Genomic DNA, 26,293 nt, shown 5'->3' with positions numbered 1-26,293 from the left:
AGCAGTGTAAGTCCCAGGTCAGCCAGCAGAGGGAAGAAACGGGGTGAGGGAGGTCGCGTCTCTCCCTCTCCTCCACCAGAGCCTCGGGCCAGGCCGCCCTCCTCCATGCCAGGTGGAGCTTCGGAATCGGGCCTTCCTCCATGTGACTTCATCCTCTGACGCCTATCAGTTCCCAAACCATCTTTAAAAGGGTTCCTTATACATATATTCTCCTTATACATGTACGTTTATGTCTGTATAAAAAGGAGGCAGCAGTGGCCCGGATGGGCGGCAGGAGAGGTGGACGCAGGGTGCGGTCAGCTGGGCACTGAGCGCGAGCGGCCGGGCCTGGGCCACTGCGCTGCGAGGCCGGAGACCCGCGCGTGTTCCAGAGGGCGCCGGGGCAGGGAAGGGAGGGTGGTGCTGGTGGTCTGCAGACCCGCTGCTGCTCAACTCGGGAAGGAGGCGGAGAAGGGGTGGGCTCCACGCTGAGACCCGGAGTCGTGACCTGCCCCCGCGGATGAGGACACGGGGAGGAGCTTCGTGAGAAAAGGAAGACCGAGGAAGACCACGGCCCCTTCCAGCTCCTCCGGCGAGGCGGTGTCGAGGGCATGCACGCGACTCCCGGCACAAGGAGGCTCTGTGGGGGGCAGGGAATGAGGGCCGGGAGAGGGTCTGAGGCCCAGAGATGCCCAGGATGCAGGAGGGACAGCGCCGTGAATGGCCTGTCCGTGCCTCTGGCTGCCCGTCAACTGCCTGGCGCTTGGTCCCAGTGGCCCCTGGCTGGAACTGTGCTGGCTGACCCCTGTGGGGGCACCCGCCCGCCCCCAGGGCCTGCACAGCCACACCAGCTAAGCATCATGCCCAGTGGCGTCCTTTGTGGCTTTGCTGCCAGTCACAGGCCCGTGGCCCTGGCTGAGGGCAGGGCTCGAGTGTGTCTTCCGGAGAGAAGGGTCATCCCCTTCCAGGGTGGCCAGCCGGGCCTCAATCCGATCCAGATCGTCGGAGCCCACTTTGATTTTCACAGCCAGGAGGTGGATATAGGTCTCATAACGGCTTTTCTGCAGAAAGGGCAGAGAAAGGCCAAAAACAAGGTCAAAAGACAAATAACAAAATGGGGGAAGATACTTAACAAAATGGGGGAAGATACTCGTACCTTATATGACAAAAGACTAATTTCCTTAATATGCAGAGAGCTCTCACAAATCAATAAAAAGGAGAAAAATCATCTAATAAAAAATAAGGGACTTGCACATAAATTTCTCTTATAATTTTAAGAATCCAAATAATCGGCAATAATTTCTTGGCTATGGCACCAAAAGCACAGGCAAGAAAAGGAAACAGACAATGGGACTACATCAAAGTTTAAAACTTCTGTACATCACAGGATACAATCAACAGAATGCAAAGGCAACCGACAGAATGGGAAAAAACATTTGCAAACCATATATCTGATAAGGGTCTGGTATCCAGAATATATAAAGAACTCTTAGAATGCAACAACAAAAAATAAACAAACAACCCAATTTAAAAGTGGGCAAAGGATTTGCATAGACATTTCTCCAAAGAAGACATACAAGCGGCCAATAAGTACATGAAAAGATGCTCAACATCACTGATTATCAGGGAAATCCAAGTCGAAACCGCAAAGAGATATCACCTCGCACGCATTAGCACGGCTACTTGCAACAAACAGAAACTAAGTGCTGGTGAGGATGCCGAGAAACTGGAACCCGCGTGCACTGCTCGTGGAAACGTAAAACGGGGCCGCTGCTATGGAAAACAGTGACGGTTTCTCAAAAAGTTAAAAATAAACTTTCCGCATGACTCAGCAATGCCACTTCTGGGCATATATGCAAACGAGCTGAAAGCAGGGTCTGGAAGGGGAGTCTGTAGACCCTCGCGCACAGGAGCCAAAGGCTGAAATAACCCAGGTGTCCGTTGATGGATAAATTGATAAACACGGTGTATACACACCATGGAACGTTACCCAGCCTGAAAAAGGAAGGAAATTCTGACACATGCTACAACATGTATGAACCTCGAAAACGTTATGCTAAGTGAAATAAGCCAGTCCCAGGCCGGGCGCAGTGGCTCATGCCTGTAATGCTAGCACTCTGGGAGACCAAGGCAAGAGGATCGCTTGAGCTCAGGAGTTCGAGACCAGCCTGAGCAAGAGCAAGACCCCATTGCTACAAAAAATAGAAAAATTAGCCAGGCATGGTGGCATGTGCTTATAGTCCCAGGTACTTGGGAGGGTAAGGCAGGAGCATCACTTGAGCCCAGCAGTTTGAGGTTGCTGTGAGCTACAATGACACCATTGCACGATAGCCAGGGCAACAGAGCAAGACTCTGTCTCCAAAAGTAAATAAATAAGAATCAAATCAGTCAATACAAGGGGAGTTGCTGGGCATAGTGGCACGAGCCTGTGCTCCCAGCTATTCAGGAGGCTGAGGCAGGAAAATTGCTTGAGCCCAGGAGTTCAAATCCAGCCTAAGCATCACAGCAAGTCCCCATCTCAAACAACAACAACAAAACACGAGGGAAGGGAAGAGAACCATGCCTGGCACGTAGCAAACAGCAGTCCACTGTAGCTTTTGCCGTCACCATCTTTACATTGTGGAAAGTGGATCTGAGATTTCCAAAAACTATAAAGCTTTCTGTTTTACAAAAGGTCAGGATCTATCCTGGGAACTCTCCTCTCTCCCCACACCTCAGTAAGACGTCAATGTGGCAATCTAGAGTCTGGGACTGGTGACGTCCTGCCCCTCATGCTCTGGTGGCCTTCCTGGCTGGGTCTGGGCCTTTCCGTCTGTCCGCCCCACGTGCAGGGCAGTCCAAAATGGACAAGTGGCTCCTGCCTCCCTCCCCAGCCCTCACCCAACGAAGGTGGTGCTTCTGCAGCCCGCGGAGTCCCGGGCGGGGAGAGACAGGGCGAAGGGAGGGGCAGCTCGCAGACGGGGTGCCCGGCTGGGTCAGCACACGTGGGGGGGGAGACACAGGGGGAGGTCATGTGGACAGGGCTTGGGAGTCTTGAGTTGGTTGTAGAAGAGTCCAGAGGGGCTGGGCCAGTGGGGGGAGTGGCGGTGCGGGAGGTGCCTGGAGAGGTGGCGGTGTTGCCACGGGAGCCCCCCTCCCCGCGGTGCTCTCTGGGCCTCCCCCCAACTTCCCAGCCCAGCCCCCCAGGGCCCACCTCGAACGTGAGATAGTGCTCCTTCAGCCGGAACTCCTCAGCCTCCTTGGACTTGACGCCCCTCTCGACTGGGTGACACCTGTGCTCAGCCAGCTCTGCAGTCACCTGCCTCAACTTATTCTCATGAGACCGCAGCTGCTCCTCCTGCAGAGACAGTGCTGCGCCGTGAGGCCCCGCTCTCCACATGCCGCAGGGCTGGGTCTGCTCCGGTCCCCCAGGAGCTGCTCCACCAACGGGAAATTAAGGCCAAAAAACGAGGGGCGGAGCACTAGGGGGCGCTCCTCCCACCTTCCTCCTCCCCTCGCTGCACGGCATCGGCGGGCTCAGGAGACGCGAGCCCCTCACACTTGTCTGTGCACCCGGACACGCCCTGGCAGACACGCAATGGCCCACGCACCCCCTGGCTCGTGTGAACTCCCACACGCACACGCAAACACCCTGGACCAAGGCTCCGCACGACACACACGTTCTCACATTCAGGCCCAAACCCAGGATCACACCCACAGACAGGCCGAGACACTGTCACTGATGGACAAGCGCACACCTCCCACCCAGCCGTTTGTGCTGTGTGTACGTGTGTGGACACGTGTGTCTGTGTGAACGCACGTGTGTGCGTGTAGGAAGCGTGTGCATGGGCATCGTGTGCACACGCACAGGGGCTCTGGGCGGAAGCGGAAGCCACGAGGGCCCAGTGGGCAAAGGGCTGGCAGGTGACAAAGATGGGGAGTTTGCAATGTCCCGTGCCCTCAACCTCTCAAGTTCAGGCCCACCATGTATCTGTTCCTCTCCAAGAAACCCCGAAAACCTGGAGTATTGATGAGTTGGAGTTTTTTAGGATTACAAATAAAACATTTAAGCAGCAGACGAAAGGTCACATGTCACTTGTCCCCAGCTCCCTATGACACACACTCTCTGGCATCCGTGCCCAGATGCTCACAACGCCACAGACCCACGGTCACATCTGCGGGGACGCACTGCCTTGGCAGAGAAGCACACCCATGCCACCCGCCAGAGCCCGCCAGGCCTCAGTGTGGCAGGCGGTGTGCGGCAGCCTCAGTCCTCCCACCTGCGCATGGGGCAGAGGGAGTGGCTGTCTCAGGCGGGGCCGGGTGGCTGTGGAACAGGGCCTGGGTGGGGCCGGCAGCCTGGGGAGGTGGCAGCGCGGTCCAGGGGCTCGTACCTGGCAGAGGCGAGTGGTGCAGGAGGGCAGCAGGGGCCGGCAGAACTTCTTCATGGAGCTGACGGCAGCCGGGAAGGCCGGGGCTGAGAAGATGGCTGCCACCAGGTTGATCCTGAGGATCCAGGACAGCATCTCTTCCTTGCTCCTGGGGACAGGAGGGAAAGAGAGAGGGTGCTGGCTTCTCACAAGAGGGCTCCCTGTCCCCACACCCAGCACCCAGTACCCCGCCTTGGGCCTGGCCCAGAGAAGGCACCCATGCCTTGAGATGGGTGGGGAGGGCGAGTGGCTGGGTGGGTGGGCCTGGCCAGAGCCGTGCCAGGAGCGTCCCTTCCTTCCCAGCTCCCAGGTGAAAATAAAACTGCCCGAGTCCGGGGCTAGTGGCCCCAGCGGCCATGGGCCGGGCAGCACCAGAGGCAGCGGCAGCCGGCGGAGCCCCCGCAGCCCCTGCCCTGCCTGCTGCCTGCCCAGCAGGGACGACCCAAGGCTCACCTACTGGCCTCCCTCCTTTCAAGCTCATGTGACACACGGAACCCCATCTCAAGTCACAGAAGGGGCGGGCATGGAAGGAAGGCCTCACAGGTCAACTGCAGGGCGCGTCTTTCCCACCCATCCCCCACACTGAAAGCGAAGGATGATTCCTGAAGATGCCATCTGCCCCGTCCCGCAGGGACTCCAGTGTGCCTGGCGTCCTCTGCAGGGCTTGTGCATCACAGCTGCTGGGCCTGTCCCCAGAGTTTCTGATTCAGTAGGTCTAAGGTGGGGCCAGAGAGATCGCACTTCTACCCAGTTTCCAGGTGACGCTGAGGGGACCACACTTTGCGAACTACTGCTTGGGGAACCCAGCTGTCGTTCTGTGTCAAGTGCACACGCTCGCTCTGAGGGCTGTGCATGGGGACACGGAGGAGCGCTGCCGCCCGGGCCACTCACGGTGCCTGGAAGAGGAAGACCCTCCAGTCGGCCGTCTTCAGCTTGAGCACGTTGGATTTCTTGCTGTAGTCAGAGGCCCGGGTGGCCAGGGCATGATGCACGCGAATGGCGTTCTTCAAGTCGCCCTCTGACAGAGCTTTGTCAGGCCTGTACTCATCCTGGACAGGGGCGGGTGAGCCTGTGGGCTCTGGCGCGCTGACCCACTCTCTCCCCCAACCTGCTCCTCCCTCTGTTCCAGGTCCCACTGCCAGGATGCCTCGAGCACCCCAAGAAGAATCACTCTGGGCAACCCTCCCCTGTACCCCAGTTTGTCCCAGAGGCTGAACCAGCCTTACACTTCGGTACCCACTGAGCCACTGGGCATTTCAAAGACCCCTCCCTAAACCTCTGAAGTCCCTAGTGAGCCTGAGTCGGGAAGGCTCACTGCCCAGGACCCTCTGGGCACCACACAGGGGCTGGGGGGACTGAGCCGGCCCACCCTGGGTAAGGCCTCTGGGCCTCTCACCTTCTGCAGGTACAGGATGGTCCCTTTGAGCACCGCGTAGAATTTCTTCCAGCCACGCCTCCCACGGGGCGCTAGGGAGGGTGGCACAGGTAGTGTGGCCGCAACCACACGCCTGATATCTCCTACCCGCCTCCCCGGACTTGTGCATCCCCAAAGGAGTGGCCGGGGGACGGGCCCCTCTGTGGCAGCATCCCTCCCCATGCCCCTTCCCGCCTGACACCCACTCCTCTTGCCATCCATGTCGGCGTGAGTCTTCCGGGTCAGCACGCCATGCTTGTAGGTGGTGGCACTGAGAGCCTGCGGGACATCCAGGAAGGGGTTGCCACCATCCAGGATGCGTGTCACTTTCTTCATGCCTGTCCCAAACTTGTCATCCACCAGCTCAGACAGGGATTTCCTCAGCTCGTCCTCATCACTGGGAAAGTACTAGGCCTGAACACCATGGTCATGGCTTTCCCCCGCCAACCACCCCGCCGAGCAGCCACAGGGTGCAGAGATGAGGAGGTTTCAATCCCAGATCATAGGCTCAGTTCTGAGCCCTGACTTCTGATCTGTGATTGTTGGACTCCACATGCCAGTGGATAATCTACTACCTCTAGGTCTCCTTCCCAGCGTTCCTCCTCCTCTCTCCAACCCTGGCAGCCCAGCCCGGGAGCATCCTGTGGCCAGACTGAAGCTGCTACACAAACCCCTCCAACATGCTGGTGAGGGCAGGCCAGCAGGCGGGGCCCCTAAAGAGTGGGCCCCCCATGGGAGCCCTGGCAGAAGAGTGCCAGCTCTTCCCGGGGGGTTGGGCTCCTGCCAATCCCTGCCTGGGACCTCTGCATGGACCTGAAGGCACAGGCTGCCCTGAGAGCACAGCAGAGAGAGGCTCCCCCTGGAGCCTCTCACAATCTCCCCAACCACCAAGGTCACCACCCCTCGCTCCAGACGTCTGGGCACCTCCAGGTCTCACTGCCTCTGCAGGGGAAGAAGTTAGGGGGAAAGACCCATACCCACTGCTGAAATCAGTCACCATCTAAAGACAGCCATATTCTTGAGGTTATTGGGGACCCGTGCCTCCTTCCTGCCTAGCCCCCAAAAGGGAAAGAGCTGTCATCACTGGGAATTGTGGCAGTATCCCCAGTACAGAAAACCAGTTGTGGACATCATGAAACTAAAGTCACACTTTGGTCTATTCTATAGCATTGTAAACATTGCACACTTTTTATCACACCCAAAGGGGAACTCTGCACTGGGCGCTGCCCTGCTGGACAAGGTTGCCAGGGCACTGGCTTGGGAGAGATCAGCACCATGGAGAGTGGCCAGAGTGACCAACCTGCGCCCCCGCCCAGTGATGCAGGCTCCCCATACCCATGCCCGCGGACACTACTCACATGGCCCATTCCAGCTTTTCATTCTTGATGGAGTTGTAAAGGGTCTGGGAGAGGAGGAAAGGGGAAAGAGAGAGGGGGGAGTTCACGTAAAGAGTCAGAAAACCCCCATCTACCTCCAGTAACGGTACAGTGAGGGAGCCCCTGTTCAGCCGATGGGGCAGAGTGGATGTTTGATTCACACCTGTTTGTTGGATGGATAAGCGAGTGAGTGGGTGGATGTAGGGATGGGTGGTGCTTAATTATGTGATCATTTAATGTCTGTCTCCCCTAAGAGACTGTAAGCCTCACAAGGTTGGGAGCTGCCTATTTGTTCATCACTGAATCTCCAGTGCATAATCCAGAACTCAGCATACAGTAAGTGCTCAACAGGGTGGACGGAAGAACAGATGGGGGAGTGGATGAGGACGGATAGATGGATGAGTGGGAAAATATGCGGTGGATGGGTGAATGAATAGGGGATGGGTGCGTAGATAGCAGGTGGATGAGGGAGATTTGGGTGGGTAGGGAGGTATATGGGTGAGGGTATGGGTGAACGGATGAATGGGAGGGTGATTGGGTAGATGATGGGGTAAATGATTAGGTGGATAGATTTGAGGATGAGTGGGTGGATGGGTTGGTGGATAGGTGGGTGGATGGGTGGGGAAATGGATGGGTGGGGTTGGGTGAGTAGGTATGGGGTGTGTGGGGGGAGTGTTTGGGGTGAATGGGGTGTATGTGGGGTGATGGGTGGCTGGCTGAGTGGTTGCTGTGGTGTGTGGAGTGTTTGGGTGAATGGGTGAGTGGCTGGGTGGGAGGATGAGTGGCTGAATGGAGAAACGGGTAGATGGGTAGATGAGTAGATGCGGAGAAGTGGATAGGTGAGTGGGATTGTTTGATCTCACAAATATGTTCTTAACAAGTGCTTCCTGATCGCAAAGAAGAAGATAATTACGGTAAGAAGAGTGATGGAGACAATGTTCTATTTTTTGACGTCCAAACTCACTATTCAACTATCCCCCTGGTTTCACCGGGCTCTTCAAACCCACTATCTGAAAATGAATTCATCATCTACCCACCCCCCCCAAAAGAACCCAGCTCCTCTTCCTCCTAAGTGGAGAACTGACCGGCTGGGAAGGCCAGAGTTCCACCCTGGGCTTCAACCTCAAAAGCAAACTAGATTCCCTTAATTCCTGGTGATGCTGGAGAAACGGGTGGGCTTTTCCTTGTAGTGATGATAATGATGGTGTGGTGACAGTGAGGGCTGTGGTGGTGGGTGCAGCTGTGACAATTGGTGGCAATGCTGGTTATACTGTGACAACAACAATAAAAATGGAGCACTGAAACCAAACCTCACAAAAGGATCCCTCTGGCTAACTCGGGGAGCACAGAACAGTGAAATGTTGAGCTGGATGGTCTCTACCTTCGTCCCAAAGGCATGGTGGCCCTGCCCCCAGTATTACAATCCTGGAATGCCAGGGTTTACTGGGGCAGAGACCTCTCTCCTCCACACCCACCCAGGGCACAGCTAGGGGCGTGGGACCCTTAGCAGGTAATACCTTCAGCAGATCTTTGGCAAAGTCTTGGCCGTCATTCAGCTGGTCCAAGTTGGCAATGAACTGCTGACAGGACATCTTCTTGCCAATGTTCTGTAACGGAGAGGCTCTGCCTGAGCAAGGGAAGAAGGCCGGCGAGGTCCCACACCCCGCCCGGCCCAGCCAGAAGGGATGAGGCAGCATCGAGGGTGGCAAAGAAAATAAGTTGCCTGAACTTTCCTTTGTCTCCGGGAGCTTACGAAGCTCTTTTCCACGTCCAAGATGCTATTTGATTCTCAAGCCCCACGAGCGGTCGGGGTTCTCAAAGCCAGGGGAAGGAGGCAGGGTTGGACGAAGCACCGTAAGAGCTGACACTTGCCAGGTGCCTACTGTGTCCCAGGTGTTGCACCTGACACACGTCACCTTACTTCTTCCTCAGCACAAGGGTGGGGAGGCAGGTGTTTTTACTATCCCCGTGTGACAAGAAAGGAAACTGAGGTGCAGGAAGATGAAGTGATGCGCCCATGGTCACGCAGCGAGGAAGTGGCAGGGCCAGCGTGTCTGACGCCAGGTCGCGTGCTCTCACCCGCGACGCCGCGGTTAACTCTCCCGAGGCCACTCAGCACAGGACTGGCACCCAGGCCTCTCGGCTTCTGAGCGGAAGCTCTGAACGTGCCGCCACAAGCGTCTCCCCTCTCGCCTGCACAGAGGGCAGTGAGACTTCCAAGGAATAGGTGACGTGAGGGAGAGTTTGGTCTTATGAGAGTCAAAACTCAATTTCCACCAACACACGTGGGTGCCCCATGCTGAGCTGGGCTGGGACAAAGAGACCCCAAGCAGACATGTCACTCCTGGAGGCACAGACAGGCACAGGCTGGAAGTGCCTGCGTCCTCACATTCTGCCTTCCTTTTCAACCACCGAGTAGCAGGGGGCTCACACCCTCCAAACCAACACCTGATATTCACACTTCCAGACGCTCCTTGCAGTGCCCCCGTGTGAGGGAACACCGGGTGACACCTCATCTTTGTGGGGACGAAGACCCCTGAACACCAGGTACTCCCCGCTGTAGGGTATTGCGGATTTGGGTTTGCTGTGAGGCAGTGTTTTTCAAGATTTACCTACAGAACCCTGACATCCCATGAGATGGAAATAGATATTTTCTCAAAAAAGGATTTCATAATCAAATAAGTGTATTTACATGGTTCAGTCTTTCACATGCTTGTGTCTGTTTCTGGTCTCCAAGGAGAGAATTCCATGTACGGTTTCCCAAATTTATTGACCTTGGCACCATTTTAGCGAAGACAATCTATTAACATCACATGGGACATTCACACACCACAGAAATAATTCAGAAAACAATGACATAAGGCTTTATAAGCAAGTATTTTCAATGTCTTTTCCAAAGAGAAAAGATCCTCTGTGTGCCTTGATATAAATGTGTTTTGTGTGTTTATGTGTGTAGTTTTGCATGTATATATGTGCGTGCGTGTATAAGTGTAAATAGCCGTGTGTGTGCATTTCAAGAGAGGAGTGTGAGGGCAATGTTGATGATATTATCTTTGAGCTCCACACACGCTGGACATTCCCCAGCCACTAGCTGGGAGGGCAAAATCAAAAATCACCGGGCAAGACTTCTAACCTTAGCAATGTCCGGCTACCCTGTCAAGGGTGAACCTTCCCAGAAGAAACAACTGTTGGTCAAAATATTAATAAAACACGTGTGTGAAAGCACCGGAGGAAGTACCAAAGCGGCGCAGATCCTGCAAGGATGGGCAGTGTGGCGAGGTGACCGGCGAGGGGCAGCTGTCCCCCCGGAAGCCCTTGCTGATTCACAGCAGTGGCCAAAGGGCTGGGCGACTGAGCGGTCTCGTAGGACAGGAGAACAAAAATTGGAATCAGGGCCCACCAAGGACAAGAAGTCCTGGGAAACACCCAGTTACACTTCAACAAAAAAGTTGAAATTAAGGAAGGAACAGAGAGAAGGAAAATGATCCCAGATGGAAGCATGGAGAAGCAGAAGGGGATGAAGGGCACAGAAAGAACAGGCAACCCTAAATGAATATCAATTATGTGGAGCAACAATAAAGTTTTCTGGGGAACAAAACACATAGAGATACGATAATTAAAAGCACGGTAACAGCAGCACGTAAGTTGAGAGAGCAGTAAATGGAATTAAGGTGTTTTAAAGGATTTCACTGCCCAGGAAGGGGTACTAGTACTTTAAAAAGTCACAGATGCATTCTGCAAACCACACAAGAATTCTGGAAGAATGCACAGCTAACGAGCGCACAGAGAGAGGAAATGGAATTCTAAAAAATATTTAGGCCGGGCGTGGTGGCTCACGCCTGTAATCCTAGCACTCTGGGAGGCCGAGGCGGGTGGATCGCTCAAGGTCAGGAGTTCGAGACCAGCCTGAGCGAGACCCCGTCTCTACTAAAAATAGAAAGACATTATATGGACAACTAAAAATCTATATAGAAAAAATTAGCCGGGCATGGTGGCACATGCCTGTAGTCCCAGCTACTCGGGAGGCTGAGGCAGTAGGATCGCTTAAGCCGAGGAGTCTGAGGTTGCTGTGAGCTAAGCTGACGCCACGGCACTCACTCTAGCCTGGGCAACAAAGTGAGACTCTGTCTCAACAAAAAAAAAAAATACATAAATAAAAAAAAAAAATAAAAAATATTTAATCCAAAAGTAGGCAAAAAACGAGAAGAAAGGAACATAGTACAGATGAGTCAAAGAAAAAACAAATAGTAACCTGGTATATTTAAACTAAAATATAGCATATTTCATTAAATGTTCAAATTAAAAGACAATTATCAGACTTGATTTTTTTAAAGTGTATGATACAAAAGATATACCTTTTGTATAGGTACAGGGTGGGGCTGCTCAAAGGTCCTGTGGGCAGGGAAACCCTTGTCGCTATTTGCAAATCAAGGCTGAAGCTTAATTACACTTAGTATATTCGGGAAGGCTCCTGTGTGAGCATGGGCAGAGCTCCCCAGGATCGCATCAAAACCCCTGGTCTGTCCCGTCCCCCACCACGCACCCCAAACCGCCTCGCCAGCAGCCCCTGCAGCTGCTCTTCAAGCAGCCTGAGGTTGGAGGGAAATTAAGCCGTTCCTGAAAAGCAACTCACCTTGGGCTCTCCTGGAATGCCTTCCCCTGCCCGCCCCTCCCCTCTGTTGACGGTTCTCCCTCCCTCCCAGCCTCCAGGCTGCAAACGCGCTGCAGGCCTCGCAGCCAAAGTGCCTCTTGCATTTCTCTCCTTGACTCCGTCTCCAGTTCTAGCCCAAGCTACCGTCTTCTCTTGGCTGACAGTTGCCATTCTCTGCCATCCTCCCCTTCCAGTGCACCCCAGGCTCACCCACTGACCTTTGTCACCAGCATCCGCACCACCTCTAACCCCCCATCTCTAGTATACACTCCCACCCGCCAGGCTGCCAGCAGAGCCGGCCCCACAGTCCCTCCCTCCAGGGGCCTGCAGGCTGGGCCTTTAGGCTCGCCATCATTTAATTTATAACACGAATAATGAATACTATTGTTATTCTTGTGTAAAAATATTACTCGTAATGAAATCTTTACCAGATGCCAGACCAAGACACTCAGTTTTGTGTACGTTACCTCTCAAAGTCCTGCCCTCGACACTGAGGGGAAAATCATTATCCCCCTCACAGACACAGAGCCTGAGACTCAGAGAGGGCCAGTGACTTGCCCAGGGTCACACAGCTACCACGCGGAGGCAAGAGTAGGACCCGAAGTGCTCCCGGGGTGGAATGTCCCTCCCAGCTCTTTCTGCACCTCACATCTCCTGGGCTTTCCTGGTTAACTCTGGGGCCAGACACGCTGGCCTGCTGTCCCCATGGGTCACTGAAATATCCCCAAAGTAGGGGACCTGACCACCCTGGTGAGCAATGACAGGGAAGTGATTGGGTGGGGCCAGATGGTGTGATGGGGACACAGAAGGTGACATGGTGATGGGTGGTCTCAGCACACGGGCATGCGCACCACTAGCTGCACTTACCACCTGAGGGAGGGCAAGAGAGCCCAGAGGGGGGTCCCGGAGCAGACGGAGGAAAGAAGAAGGGGTTATTGAGAAATGAGAAGCACCAAGACAGCCCAGGGCCAGGGCTACACCCCGCCTCGCAGCCCAGGGCACCCACGCCAGTCACTTCCCTTGCTGGCCTGGTGGGACACAGGGCTGCCCAGCGCGTGGAGTCCCAGCACCCGGCATCCAGGCGGGACAGCAGTGGGAAGGGCACATGGTCTTTTAGACACGAGTCCACGTCTGGCATGGACCCAACTAGGGGCGCGAGTCTTGTTCAGCTCATCCGCACTCCTGTGTGCCTCAACTCTTCTCACCGCCCTGCCTAGGGTGGGGACCCAGGCAGGTCTCGGGGGGATGAAACTAGGGCAGGGCCAAATCCAGAAGCCAAGCGGCCCAGCTGTCAGGCCTGCTACCTGAAGCCCTACCCCTGAGCGAGAGGGGTCAGGGAGAGGGCTGGATGGGGGGCGGCCGTGGCTGACTCGGGGGGGGGGGGGTGAGCGAGAGGACGCCCCCCCCACCCCACCCCCCACCCCCGCCTCCACAACTCACATGTCCGTGCAGGTCCGTGTTGAGCAGCATCAGGGCGCAGGTGAGCGTGTGGATCCCATCTAAATCAGAGACCACGGCACTCTCAGCCTGAGGACCCAGCTCTTCCCGCCCTCAGCCCCCATCTGTCTCCTGGTAGAGCCAGCCTGGAGGCCTTGGGGACAGGAAGAGGCCAGCCACCTGCCAAACACTCCTCAGGGCCCAGGGCCTGCGTGATGCTGCCTGTCTGCCCCGGCCAGGGCCATCCCCTCCCTCAGAGGGAACCTGCCCACCCTGCGCCTACTCCAGCCCGGACCCCCACCTCCTGCGGCTAAACTCACCTTGAACCTCAGACCCAGGAGTGGCTCTGGGACCCAGACCATGTCCCTGCATTGGCCTATGTCTCCCCAGTAACAGGCCAAGTCCCCCAGTTCCTGGGACTCAGGTCCATCCATTGGGCAAGTCCTGCCCCTAAGAGGACCCTGACCAACCTAGACCCCCACCACACTGAGAATCAGCATTGTGACAGGGACAAAGGGAAATGAAGAGTTAAAGGACCGAGTCCCTAGAACGGAGGACTTCCGGGGCTGGAAGGGCAACAGGTTTGGAGGCTGTCTTGCTCCGCAGGTGCAAGACAATTAACGTTTACTGAGCACTTACTGTATATGCAGAGGGGACAAACATCCTGGGCCTGGCAGCAGGACAGAAGTGCCAGGTGGGCCAGGGGTGGGAGGACGCCAGGGCTGGCTGGGAGGGGCTGGGCGGGACAGGAGCAGGGGGCAGGTGGCCGTACCTTCCGAGGTGCTGTCATCAGGGTTGCATTGGCAGTACCGGCGGGAGAAGTGGGTAAGGACTCGCTCACGCTCTTGAGTCTCCCCCATCAGTGGGAAAGCCTTCAGGAATGTTCTAGAAGGCAATTCAAGGCTGCTGAGGGTGGTCTGGGTCCTCACCCAAGGTAGGAGCCCCCTCTCCGCCACACACACACGCACACACACCCCTGCCCCAGGGGGTCAGGGCTCCAGCGCCCCAGCTTCTGGGTCTGGACACCCTCTCCAGGCCTGGGGAGACCTCCAGCCCCAGGATGGCCCCTGGAGTAGTTTAGGGTTTTAGAGTCTCAGCTCTCATTGCCCTCCAGGGGACAGACTGTGAAACGCAAAGTCAGGCGAGCACCTCAATGCCAGTGCCAGCTCCTCTTTGGGGTAGATGCCCATCCCTCGCTCCCTCCGGTGGCTGGGCCCAGCTGAGCACACCTGCCCCTCAGAGGGCTCTGCCCCGACGCCTCCCCCAACACCTCCACGTGCTGCCCGCTGAGCTCCGGGCCCCCCACCCCAAGTCTGAGCTGCCCCAAGTCCCAATGGTTTGTTTTTCACCCTAGATCTCAACTCCTCCTCCACCACCGCCCAGGACACCTGCAACAGCCTCCAGTGGGCCCACGCCTGCCCCTCCCCAGGTGGTCTCTCTAAACGCCACGCAGTCAAGACTCACCACTGCTTCAAACCCGTCACCCCAGAACCCTCAGAACAGCATCCCGGCTCCTTGCGTCCCGGCCATGCTCACTCACTGCCCTACCGTCCCTCCAACCTCGCAGCCGCCAGCTGCCCCCCCCCACGCTGTCCTCACGCCCTGGCCAGGACGGGCGTTTCCCTGCTCCGTACCTCGGCGCAGGCCAGCCCCCCCGGGACATCCTTCCTTCCTCTGCTGGGCAGCTCTGAATCCCCCTCGAGGCCCAGTTTAAAGGTCACCTGTCTTTCAGGGGCCTTTGGCAACTGATCTCAAAACCAGAGGGGCTGGGAGATGTGTCCAGGGTCCCTCACCCGGGGCCTAGGCTCAGCCCTTCCCTTGGGAAGGGAAATTGCAAGCTGAGCCGCTTCATGCCTCCCTCCGTCCTGGGCTCATGAGACGGTCTGTTCCTAATGCTGCCAAGGTTCGTTTGATGCAATGCCCACTTTGCTTTCTTCTCTTTCATGCTGCCCCCTAAGGCACCCGGGACCCGCAAGCCACATCTTGGCCAGCCCTTACCCTCCTGGGCTTCCCAAGGCAACCAAACCTGCAGACCATGCTCTCGAACTCAATCCCGAGCAACCAGCTGCTATACAAAAACACTCTCCTACCTGACATCTAGTTTTCCTCCTCTCCCTGCCCCTCCTACTCCCTGTTCTCTTCCCCTGCCTGTCCCCCAGCCCAGCCCCTCCCTCTTCGCCTCACACTCCACCAGGACCTTCCCAAACCCATCCCCCAGCCCAGCCTTAGCCGGGCCTCCCTGTGGCCCCCAGCCCAGCTCCACTCCCCAAGCCCCAGCCCTGGACTGCCACCACCAAACCCTCAGCTGTCCCTGGATCAGCCTCACCACGCCCACCCTCTCCCCGCATCTTGGCACTACAGCCTTCTACTCTATCCCCGTGCAGCCTCTCACACCGGCCTTTCCTCTCTGGCCCCTCTGCCAACCCAGGCCTTGTCCTCTCCCCCCTGACCCTCTGCAGGAGGCTGCACGCCAGGGCCCAAAGCCACCAGCACCCTGGGGCCGGCACTGCCTCCCATGACATTGCTTCACACCCAGCACGTTCCCGTGGTCCCCGGTGCCTGTGCAGTCGAGCCTCCCTAACTGGGGTGGCTCACGAGTCCCTCCCAAGCAGCGCCCGCGCCCCTGAGCAGGACCTGGCCCACTGAACACTTTCCCTGACCGATCTTTCTCATTCTGGTGCCATCTCCAAGACTCAGCTCAGGACAGAGTGGCTTGCGGCACACCAACACTCCACCGAGAACAGTGAGTTTTCTTAAGAGATCAGAAAAGTGCTGAGGTGACAAAGACCAAAAGGGACGAGATTCTGCAGAGGAGAGAACCAGCTTTCTGCTTTTTCCCTGAGGGCACTGCTGATGACGGCAGAGTCAAGGGGCTGGACTCCTAGTGGCTTCCCAGGGCTGAAGACACAAACCTGGAGACCTGAGGGGCTGCAAACACGTGGCCAGTTCTCCCTTTGAGGTATTTGCCAAAGTTCAGAGATGGGTAGAAAGCTCGGCAGAAAGGCTCTGAGAATCAGAAGCCTTTGCCCTGGCAGTGTCGCCGCACGGAGGGGGCAGAGTCAGGCTCAGGACCCACAAAGGGCTCACCCCAGTGAACACACCAGGCTCCCGCAGGAAACTCGGAGGCCCTTCCCTGTGATCAGAGAGGCCCCGAGCCAGGCCAAACTTTGGCGCAGGCGTCCCCAGCTCGGCCCCGGCTGGATTAGGACCACGTCCTCAGACCCCCTTCCCGCTGCCTTGCAAAGAACAACCTAGAGCCACGACAATTCTACACAAAGTGTACAGCATATAATAAAAAAAATGACTAAGCATACGAAGGGACAGGATATACGATGGAAAATCGAGAGAAAACAAGACGATAGAAGCAGGTGTAGGTGACTCGGACCATGCAGATGCTGACGTTAGCAGCGAGGACTTTACAACTGATATTTTCAAGAAAAGACAGGGGAACATGGATAACACGAGTGAAAAGATGGAGAATTCTTCAGAGAATTTGAATCCATTAAAAAATGTTAATAAAATGGAAATTCTAGACCATATAGAAAAACATAATAACAGAAAGTTATTATAAAACTCAGGCAATGGGGTTAATGGCATATTAGACACAGAAAAGGGCAAGTGCACCCATTTCAGGTCAATAGGAAATATCCCAACCAAAGTAGAGAAAAAAAGAATGGAAATGACATTTTTAAAAATTTAAGAGACACGTAGGACACGGTAAAAAGGTCTGCCGTGCATGGACCACCCCACCCCTTGGCTCAGAGACGGCTGTCTGTCCCCGCTAGGGCCTGGCCTGGTGTCTCCCCGCCGGCCCTGCCACCAGAGCTGCTGGGCCCGGGCTGCGCCCCCCTTTCTGCCCCTCCCGCTTCCCGGGCCCTGCTCCTGGGCGTCCTGACGTCTCTCCTGGGTCCAAACACCAGCAGGCCTGAGAGCAGATCCCATCGTACCGCCTCTTCCCTCGGTGACCGCGGGGAGTCTCCGCCCTCTGGCCCGCAGTTTCTTCATTTGGAAACTAGGAATGATGGCGCCTCCCGCGCGGGCGCTGTGCGGCTGAAGCAAGCCGGGCGTGAAGACCCGCAGCATCCGGCCGCACGGAGTGCTCGACATGGGCAAGGCCTTTGCCTCCTCTCCTCTCCCAAAGAGCCGCAACCACATTTCCCCCTAAAAATCCTCAGCACCTATCAAGCAGGTGGCACTCGCTGAGTTGCTGGATTGCTCTTACGGCCCCTTCCCACGGCCTCACCAGAGAGGTCAAGAGACTTGCCCGAGGTTGCAGAGCAAGTTTATGGCAGAGATGGCATGAGAATTCAGATGTGCAGCCTATGCCACCTGCGGGCACTGCCCCGTCCCAGCCCCACTGACCTGAGCGCTCGGTCCAGAGTCAGGCCCGAGAAGTCGAAGAAACTGAGGTACTCCCCGGCCACCAGCCTGCTGAACTCATTGCTGCCAGGAGAGCATGGGATGTTAGTTAGAGGCAGGGCCCGGCCCAAGGGTGATAGAAGAATAGGGGGACCTTGGGGGGTGGGCCCCAGGGTACCCTGACCCGCCCACCCAGACCTGCCTAACCCCTAGCCTTTCCTCCCTTTGTGGGACAGTCAGCCCCTGATAGTTCAGCCTTGGGCTGGGGGGTCAGGAAGGCTTCCTGGAGGAGGTGATGTCTCAGCCAACACAGGAAAGTAAGAGCCAGCCAGGTGAAGGGAGCGGGGATGGGATGACACAGTGTCCCCACACGGAAACTGTACAACATGTCCAAGAGGCCACCAGCAGGGCCACATGGCCAGAGCCTAGACAGCAGAGAACAGCACCTTTGGGCCATGGGTCAGGACTTGATTCTGGGTTGAGGCAGGGAGGGTCAGATCTGTAGTCTGGAACACTCCACCGGCTGAGTGGAGAGCCACCAGGAGGCTGCAGTTGTTGTCCGGAGAGAGGCAAGGGATGCGGGGAGAGAGATTTAGGAGGCAGGAGCCACAGGACACGGAGATGGGACAGGAGTGGGGCATGACTGAGGAGGTGGTCCCCTGGGGGCCGTATCAGAGCCCAGGACAACGGGTGGGGCTGAATGCATCCCTGTGACAGTCGTCAGTCTGCAGCCGGCGACTCAGGGTGGGAGGGGGAGGCTGTACAAGACAAGGACGCACGGGCAGGTGGCAGCCCAGAGCCCCATCCAGGGTGTGACGGAGGAAGGACGGCCAGAGAAGGAGGCTGAGAAACAGCACCAGGGAGGGGGGCGTGTTGTCCTGCGGTCCGTGGAAGGAAGTGTTTCAGGAAGACTGGCATAAAGAACTCTTGTCGAAGCGAGAACAAATTCCCACCTGATTCTAGTTAAGCCTCAAGCTCTCCCTCCCACGTACAGGACCCGTGGGAAATGGAAACCACGTTAAATAACACCGTGAGGACGCCACACCCAAAATGTGGAAAATTCTTCGGGAGAAATGGCTCAGTGTCTTCAGCAAATACCTGGCATTTAGGAAGGGGAGGGGACTGTTGGACTGTTACTGATTAAAAGAGACTTAAGAGACATGTCGGTCACATGCCATGTGTGGACCTTGCTGGATCTTGACTTGAACCAACCAACATTTCTGAGACAATCAGAGAAAATTAAACACAGAATGAATGTTGAAGATACTAAGAAATTTTTGTTAATTTTGTTAGAAATTATGATGGAATTATGATTATGTAAAAATTCCTTATCGGTTAGAGATACACACTAAAGTATTTATGGATCGAATGACAGAGTGTCTGAAATATGCGTTAAAATAGTCCAGCAAATGGGAAAGGAAGCTGTGGGCAACGGATGACACGAGAATGGAGAAACGGTAACCTTGAAGCTGAGCAAGGGGGATGCGGAGGTTTAATGTACGACTCTGTGTTTGTATATGTTTGAAAGTTTTATAATAAAAAGTTGAATTAAAGAAAAAGAAAGGAATGGCCGGTCCTGTCGATGCCGCGAAGTAGCAGCCACCACACCAGATTCAAAGACACAGGCCACACGTGACTGGCAAGGAGGCTTCTGCAGTGGGGGTGGGGGGAGCCCGTCTGGAGGGGCCAGGCATGGAGAAGGGGAGGGTAGAGGCCGCCCGGGGCAGAAACCCTGAGCATTGGGTTGTGGACCGAAATGGGATGCGGAGGGAGGGACGCTTGGGTTTCAGTCTCATCCGGTCACAGCTAACTGCTGGTTGGAAGACTCCTGCAGGCCGGGCGCGGTGGCTCACGCCTGTAATTCTAGCACTCTGGGAGGCCGAGGCGGGTGGATCGCTCAAGGTCAGGAGTTCGAGACCAGCCTGAGCAAGAGCGAGACCCCCGTCTCTACTAAAAATAGAAAGAAATTATCTGGCCAACTAAAATATATATAGAAAAAATTAGCCGGGCATGGTGGCACATGCCTGTAGTCCCAGCTACTCGGGAGGCTGAGGCAGTAGGATCACTTAAGCCCAGGAGTTTGAGGTTGCTGTGAGCTAGGCTGATGCCACGGCACTCACTCTAGCCAGGGCAACAAAGCGACACTCTGTCTCAAAAAAAAAAAAAAAAAAAAGACTCCTGCAGAGGGGGTGGTTGGACAGACGGGAGGGAAGGATAAACCATCAGGAAGGCTCCCGAAAGGATGTCATTAGGTGTGGGGTGCCAGAGGGTGGGGGTGACTGAGTTGTGACTTCTGGGCAGGGCTGTGGTGGGGGTCCGAGGCGCAGAGGCGGCAGGAGGGAGAACAGGAGGGCCCTGCAAGGCCCAGATGCCCCCGTCAGCGCCATCTCCTGTCCAGGGTCTGGACCATCTCCCTGATCCCTGTCTCCCTGAGCCCTGGGCGATGCATAGCCCGGCCCGCTTCTGCGCATCCCACAGCCTGGTGTGGGCGCTGGGGGACCTGGACAGAAGGGCCAAGGCAGGCGGACACGCTGGATGGAGGTCAGACTTCCGCAGTCTCACGGTCCGCGCCTGTCCCCTGGCCCCCTTCAGGACCCCCATCCAGCTATTTGGCACCAGTCTGCAGGCCAGGCTCGTGCTTCGGGGGCTTCAGCCCCTTCAGCCGGTCCCAATGGACAGCAGGGCTTCATGAGGGCCAGGAACCCCTCCCTGAGCTCTAGGCCACAGCCGTGTCCCCCTGGCCCAGGTTCTCCTCTCTCCCTGGCCCCATTAGGTGGGCCTAGCTCCTGCCCAGCTGCTCTGTCCTCGCTGTCATCCATGGTGACCCCATAACCATATCCCACATCCTGCACCGCCAGCCCCGAGGGCCCACCCCAAGCATCCGTCCTCGCCCAAGCAGCCCAGAAAGGAAACAGATTTAGGGCGAGGCCAGGAATGAGGACAACGGTGGGAGGAGGCGTCCTTGGGGAACTTGGGCACCCCCAGCACCAGACACCCTTGAAAGGAGTCACCCACACCCCCTTCAGGCTGAGGAGGACACCGGGGCCTGGGGTGGAGGGTGCGGGAGATCACACTCACTTCTTGCCCAGCTGCCGGGCCACGTCGCAGCGTTGAAAGCCCTCGAGGTGGTAGAGGCGGCGTGCCAGGCGGCGAGCAGCTTCGCTGACCCCCTGGCACCCGTTGGCCAGCGGGTCTGTGCCACCGGGCTCCAGCCCCTCCGAGCTGCTCAGCTCCGAGTCCGAGTCCGACAGGCCGTCCTTCAGGCTGGGGTCACTGCAGATGGAGGGGGGTGCAGAGAAGGGGAGGCCCAGGGTCAGAGGCCCTGCGGAAGGCTGGGGGCTCGCCCAGGCCTCTGAAAACTCACGCAGGGACCAGAGCAGGGAAAGAAGCTCCACTGCAGCAGGAGGGAATCAAGTCAGACTTTCAGAAGAGCCTCTCAAGTGAAATCACAGCTTCCTGACCCCATCTGAACTGAGAAGACCTGGAAGAGCAGTGGGTTCCCCTAACTGGCTCTGCCACCTCTGGGTCTCAGTTTCCCTCCTGCGTGGTGGTTCTCCCAGCTCCCAGCCTGGGCCCTGCCTCACCTGGCCGAGTTCAGCAACTTGTCCGTATCCTCGTCGTCGTCATCCTCGTCCCCACCTGGGCTCCGGGGTCCCTCTTCGTGGAATCCGTTGGGCATGGCCGTGAGAGACAGGCGGCTCAGCACATTCTCTGAGCGGCTGCTGGAGATGGAGCGCCGCAGGGGGCTGCCCAGCTCCCCGTCGCCACCCGCTGCCCCCATGTCCCCCTCGGAGCCCATGTCCCCAGCGCCCAACCCAGCCCCTGGCTCAGGGCTGTCACGGGCCCGCTGCTGGATGAGCGGCGTGAGGGGAGCCTCGAAGCTGACGCAGCTGTCGCTCTCGTCCGTGAGGCTCAGCACGTCTAGGGAGTCGAGGCTGCTGTACTGGGTGCCCCGCAGCAGCTCTGACTCCAGAATCTTCTCAAACGTGGCGCTGAAGCCATCCCGCACATCTGGCTCCCCGGGACCACCCAGCCTGTGGGACGCAAGGAGCCAGTCACCACCCCGCCAAGGCGTCTCCCATACAGGTGCCGGGGACTGCAGCAGTGTGTGTCTGGGAGCTTGCTGGGGGCAGAGAGCAGGTGAGAACTGTGTCCTGTTTATTTATTCCTTCAAACATACGGGGCACGACGTGCCAGAAACTGGGCTGGGGATACAGCCGTGAAAAGAGCAGACATGGTCCCTGTCACCCAGGGCCTGGCCCACAGTAGGCATCAGATATCTGTCCAAATGAACGAATGTGAGGCCGCTTCCCCAAGCCTCTCCCTCTGGGCTCCCAGAGCAGTGTGGGCATCTCCCTATCACAGATAGTGTCACACCGGGTCATAACTTCGCTGTTCCCACAACCTGGGAGGTTCCTAGCTTGGCCAACTGCACCTGAGCTCTCAAGTCCTGCCTGAATGTCCCCTCCTCAGAGAGACCAAGGGAGGCAGGCCCACACCATGCTGGCCTCCTCCCCAGCCCTTACCAGCACGTACCACCCTGTTTGAATAAATATTGTTTACCGTACGTTCTCCAGTCCCAGAACAAAGCCTCTGTAAGGGCAGGAGCACCCAGCACACAGTGGGTGCTCAGGAAATCTTGCCCAGTGATGCACGGGGTGATGAACACGTGCTTGCCAGCCGCGCCCACCCACGCTTCCCAAGCCCGCACAGGACCCACAGAGGCCTTTGCACTGGCTGTTCCCTCTGCCCAGAGTGCTCTTCCCCAAGCTAAAGACCCCCTTCTTTCCACACCCCTGTCTCAGAGCTCTGCCCTGACCCCCTACCTATAACTGACCTATCTCCCAGGACCCCAGCCCCTTTTTCCCACTTTATTTTTTTCAAAGCACTTGTCCCTTCCAGAGTACTACATAATCATTATTATTTTATTATTGTCTGTCTCCCCACTGGAGCCCGTGAGAGCAGGGATTTCTGCAGGGTTTGGCCATCTGTGCACCCCGGCTCCTGGAACGGAGCAGCTCACACAGATGAACCGAGGCATCCGCTGCGGAGAGGAGCAGGCATGCAGGGAAGGAAGTGGAGAGACCGCGAGGGCGAGACCAAGGGAGGGGCAAGAAAGAGACAGGGAAAAGAGATACAGAGAGCAGCACAGAGACGGAGAGTGAGAGAGATAAGGAGAGAGCACGAAAGACAGAGACAGAAACAGAGACGGCAAGAGGAAGACACAGAGAGAGAACGCAGCAGGCTGAGCTGGCCCATTTCAGATAAACCAAGGCCTGCCATTTGCGAGGAAGTGCACCCCTCCCTCCACTTCAGCCGCTCCCAGGATCTGGCTACACTCTGCTTTTCCCCCAGCACCTGCTGCCCAGGGGAGGACTGGGAAGTGCCCCTTCCCCTTGAGACTCGAGCCTAAGATTCCAGCCAGTGTGCTTCCTAGAGAAGCCACGTCCTCCCCAGCCCCAGCAGGAGTTGAGACTGCAGCCTCCTTGGGCGCTCTCCTACCAAGAACCACAGTGAGGAGGGCAGAGTGCTAAAAGGTGGCAGGAGGCCTGGCAGGGGCTAAGGTGGAAGTTGCCTCTGCTGATCTCCAAGGCGGGGGGGAGAAGGATCACCTGCCCACGAGGGCAAATACCCAAAGTCCGCCCAGCAAAGGTGCCTCTGTCAGGCCTGTGCTGGGTATAGAGACATCCAAACAAGACAGCCTTGCCCTTGGGGGGCTCTCAGCCCATTGTCAGAGCCATGAGTGGAACCCCCATCTCTTACCCCCTCATGCAACTGAGCGGATCTGAGGGTGGCCCTGGCAGGGGCTTGAAGACAATCGACCCAATCTCCAAAGCACTGTCTGTACCCACCCTCAGCCATCCTAAAGAGGATGTAAACACGCCACCTGAAGAGGAATGGTGTGCTCTGAGAAGCCCCAGTCCCCGCCCCCACCCTACTGCCAGCCAGGGTCCACCCTAGCCCCTGCACGGATGGAAACTCTCTTACGGCCATGGCACACCCAGTGCAACAGGGACCCAGCCCCACGTACTCACATCCTACCCACACGGACCTAGAGACATTTATCCCTACACAGCACGTACACACCCAAACATGCACCCACAGATGCCCAGGCCGGGCACACACCGACACCCCACCCACCACAATACACCCACACACACACTAACATGCCCACACATGTGCACATGCCAATGTGCAGGCCAGGCACACACATGCATGCCCCATGCACACTACACACCTCCTGCACATTTGTCTGGTCAAGCCAGGGCCTGTGGCTGTGCACACCAAGACTTCCAAATGCTTCCTTTGCTCAGCCCACCCTGGAACCTTCTAGACATCCCACTGCCCCATCTCCACCCTCCTTGTCCAACTGGCCCAGTAAGACTCCAGGTCTCTCCCCAGCCTGCGGAGGGATATAGAAATGGGGCTGGTACTCCAGTAAATAGGACTGAAGTGGCCGGGCGCAGTGGCCCACACCTATAATCCTAGCATTCTGGGAGGCCGAGGCGGGTGGATCATTTGAGCTCAGTAGTTCGAGACCAGCCTGAGCAAGAGCGAGACCCCGTCTCTACTAAAAAATAGAAAGAAATTATCTGGCCAACTAAAAATATATAGAAAAAATTAGCCGGGCATGGCGGCGCATGCCTGTAGTCCCAGCTACTCGGGAGGCTGAGGCAAGAGGATTGCTTGAGCCCAGGAGTTTGAGGTTTCTGTGATCTATGATGATGCCACGGCACTCCAGCCGGGGCAACAGAGTGAGACTCTGTCTCAAAAAAAAAAAAAAAAAAAAAGTAGGACTGAAGTGAGATTCCTGGTGGCACTTCCTGGTGGCAACCTCGGATGAGGGTGGCTGAGAGGGATTAACCTGCAAAGCTTGCTCTCCTGGAGTCAGGGCAGGACTGGGAGATTCTCATCTCCAGGAGGCGGAGGAATGGACCAGACGACCTTTCACATCGAGGCCTTCTAAAGGGACTCTCAGGCCCAGCCCGGGGCGAGGGAGTGCAGCGCTGGCAGCCCGCACAGCAACGGCCGTGGCGGCTTGGGGAGCTGAGGGCTGGGAGGCACGGCAGGCCTGCTAGCCTTTGAATTCCCTCTCATGGCTCTGGCCTCCCAAAACACCCTGAAGCTGGGCAAAACGGGGACATAAAATCCCCACTTCGTGTATGAGAAAAATGAGACCCAGAGAGACTAAGTGGCCAGGCCCAGGCCACACGGCAACGGAGCGGCGGTGAGCTCCATCCCACTTACCCCAGCTGAGGGTCCTCAGGGTCTGAACAGAGGCTCCTGGGGGCATCGTCCCCCTCTGCCAGCCCACCAGTCCTCCAGGGCCTGGGATCTGTTGAATCTTCCAGAATGTTCGAGTCTGGCCCCAGCACGAGGCCATTGGTGAGAGAGAGGCCAAGGCTGAGGCCGCGGAGGGCCACATCCGGGTCCTTTGTAGGTTCCTCGGCGCGCTCCAGCGTTCCCCTTGGCTCATGCCCCGGGCTGCCGAGGCTGCTGCCCAGGCCCTCGCCAGCTGCTGCTCCGCTCTGGACCCCGGGCTCCTCCTCAGGCTCCAGGCTGGGGTCCCAGGCAGCACCACCTTCCTCAGGCAGTGCAGAGGGGAGCTGATCCTCGGCCATGGCAGCCACTGCGTCCACCCCTTCCTGGCAGCTCCTGGGACTCCACTAGACCTGGCAGCAGAGGGAGAGATGGAGGGCTCGGTCAGCCAGGGCAGGGGCTGGGGGTCTAAAGGCCAGCAGAGCCAGCCTAGAACAGCCTGCCTGGGAGCAGCAGGACGGCCGAGATGATCTCAGACACTTCGGCTGGAGTCCGGGTTCCAGCCCCCTCACTGCCCTGCCAGGCCAGCCCCCCAGCCTCCCCTGACCCCAGCCAGCCCCTTATGCCCAGTCCCTGCCTTCCCTGTTACCTCTTGTGTCTCTGTTGTGCCCTCCAGAATGCACCAAAGCCCTCTGGGGAAGATCCAGGCAGGGAGGAACTGGGGAAGGGTCCAGCGCCCCCTGCAGGCCCCTCCATTCCCGCTGGTGAGCGATGGAGACAGCCGCAGGCTGCCAGCAGCCAGCCCTCTGGCCTCGTCCCATGTCCTCTCGCCCTGGCTCCGGGAGCCAGAGTTGAGTGAATCTTTGTGGTTAATGGAGGGAACTGGGCTTGGGGCTGCCTTTAAGGGGGAGTTAAGAGAGGAGGCAAGGAAGACAACAGAAGAGCAGCTTTATCAGATCAGGGGCCACCCCAGAGAAGCCACAGCGAAGCCTGGAGACGCCGTCAGGAGGCCCAGCGCGCGGCGCTGTCCAGGGTGCTGGGCGGGTGCGGCGCCACCCCGGAGCCTCCCAGCAAGTCCAGGCTGCCTCCGCCGCACCCAGCGCCCCGCGCCCTGGCTGTGCCAGGAGGGAGGAATGGGCCTGGGGTTCCCCTCCACTCTCGGACCCCCACTAGAGCTCGCTCAGCCTCAGGACGGACTCATGAGGGGGCCACCAAGGGCACTCTGGGGAGAGCACTGGAAGGGGAGTCAGGCCCTGCTCTGCCCAGCCCATTGTGGGACCACGTGTGGGTCCAGGCCAGCCCCATTCCCCTCTGGGTCTGTTTCCCTTCTGTAAAACGAGGAGACCCACTTTGCCCATCATCTCTACCCCCGCCCCCATTTAAAATGGATCAGGACCGGCCCGCATTT

The 26,293-nt window shown here is 57.3% G+C and overlaps 1 protein-coding gene across 1 annotated transcript; it reads right to left on the bottom strand.

The window, feature by feature from the left end:
* Positions 1 to 830: 830 nt before the first annotated feature.
* Positions 831 to 25,247, bottom strand: PSD2 (pleckstrin and Sec7 domain containing 2). Its single transcript, XM_069484463.1, has 14 exons — positions 24,874 to 25,247; positions 21,210 to 21,659; positions 20,704 to 20,898; positions 17,629 to 17,709; positions 14,039 to 14,151; positions 13,270 to 13,328; positions 8,696 to 8,785; positions 7,161 to 7,204; positions 6,009 to 6,199; positions 5,785 to 5,855; positions 5,280 to 5,437; positions 4,353 to 4,497; positions 3,173 to 3,316; positions 831 to 1,040 (listed from the first exon to the last, which is right to left on the bottom strand). Exons 1-14 carry the CDS (start codon positions 25,245 to 25,247, stop codon positions 831 to 833), a joined length of 2,325 nt encoding a protein of 774 aa, XP_069340564.1.
* Between the last annotated feature and the right edge of the window lie 1,046 nt (positions 25,248 to 26,293).

Source organism: Eulemur rufifrons, chromosome 10 (assembly GCF_041146395.1).
Source record: "Eulemur rufifrons isolate Redbay chromosome 10, OSU_ERuf_1, whole genome shotgun sequence".
NCBI classification, from domain to species: Eukaryota; Metazoa; Chordata; class Mammalia; order Primates; family Lemuridae; genus Eulemur; species Eulemur rufifrons.
This window is presented reverse-complemented; position numbering and strand designations above follow the sequence as displayed.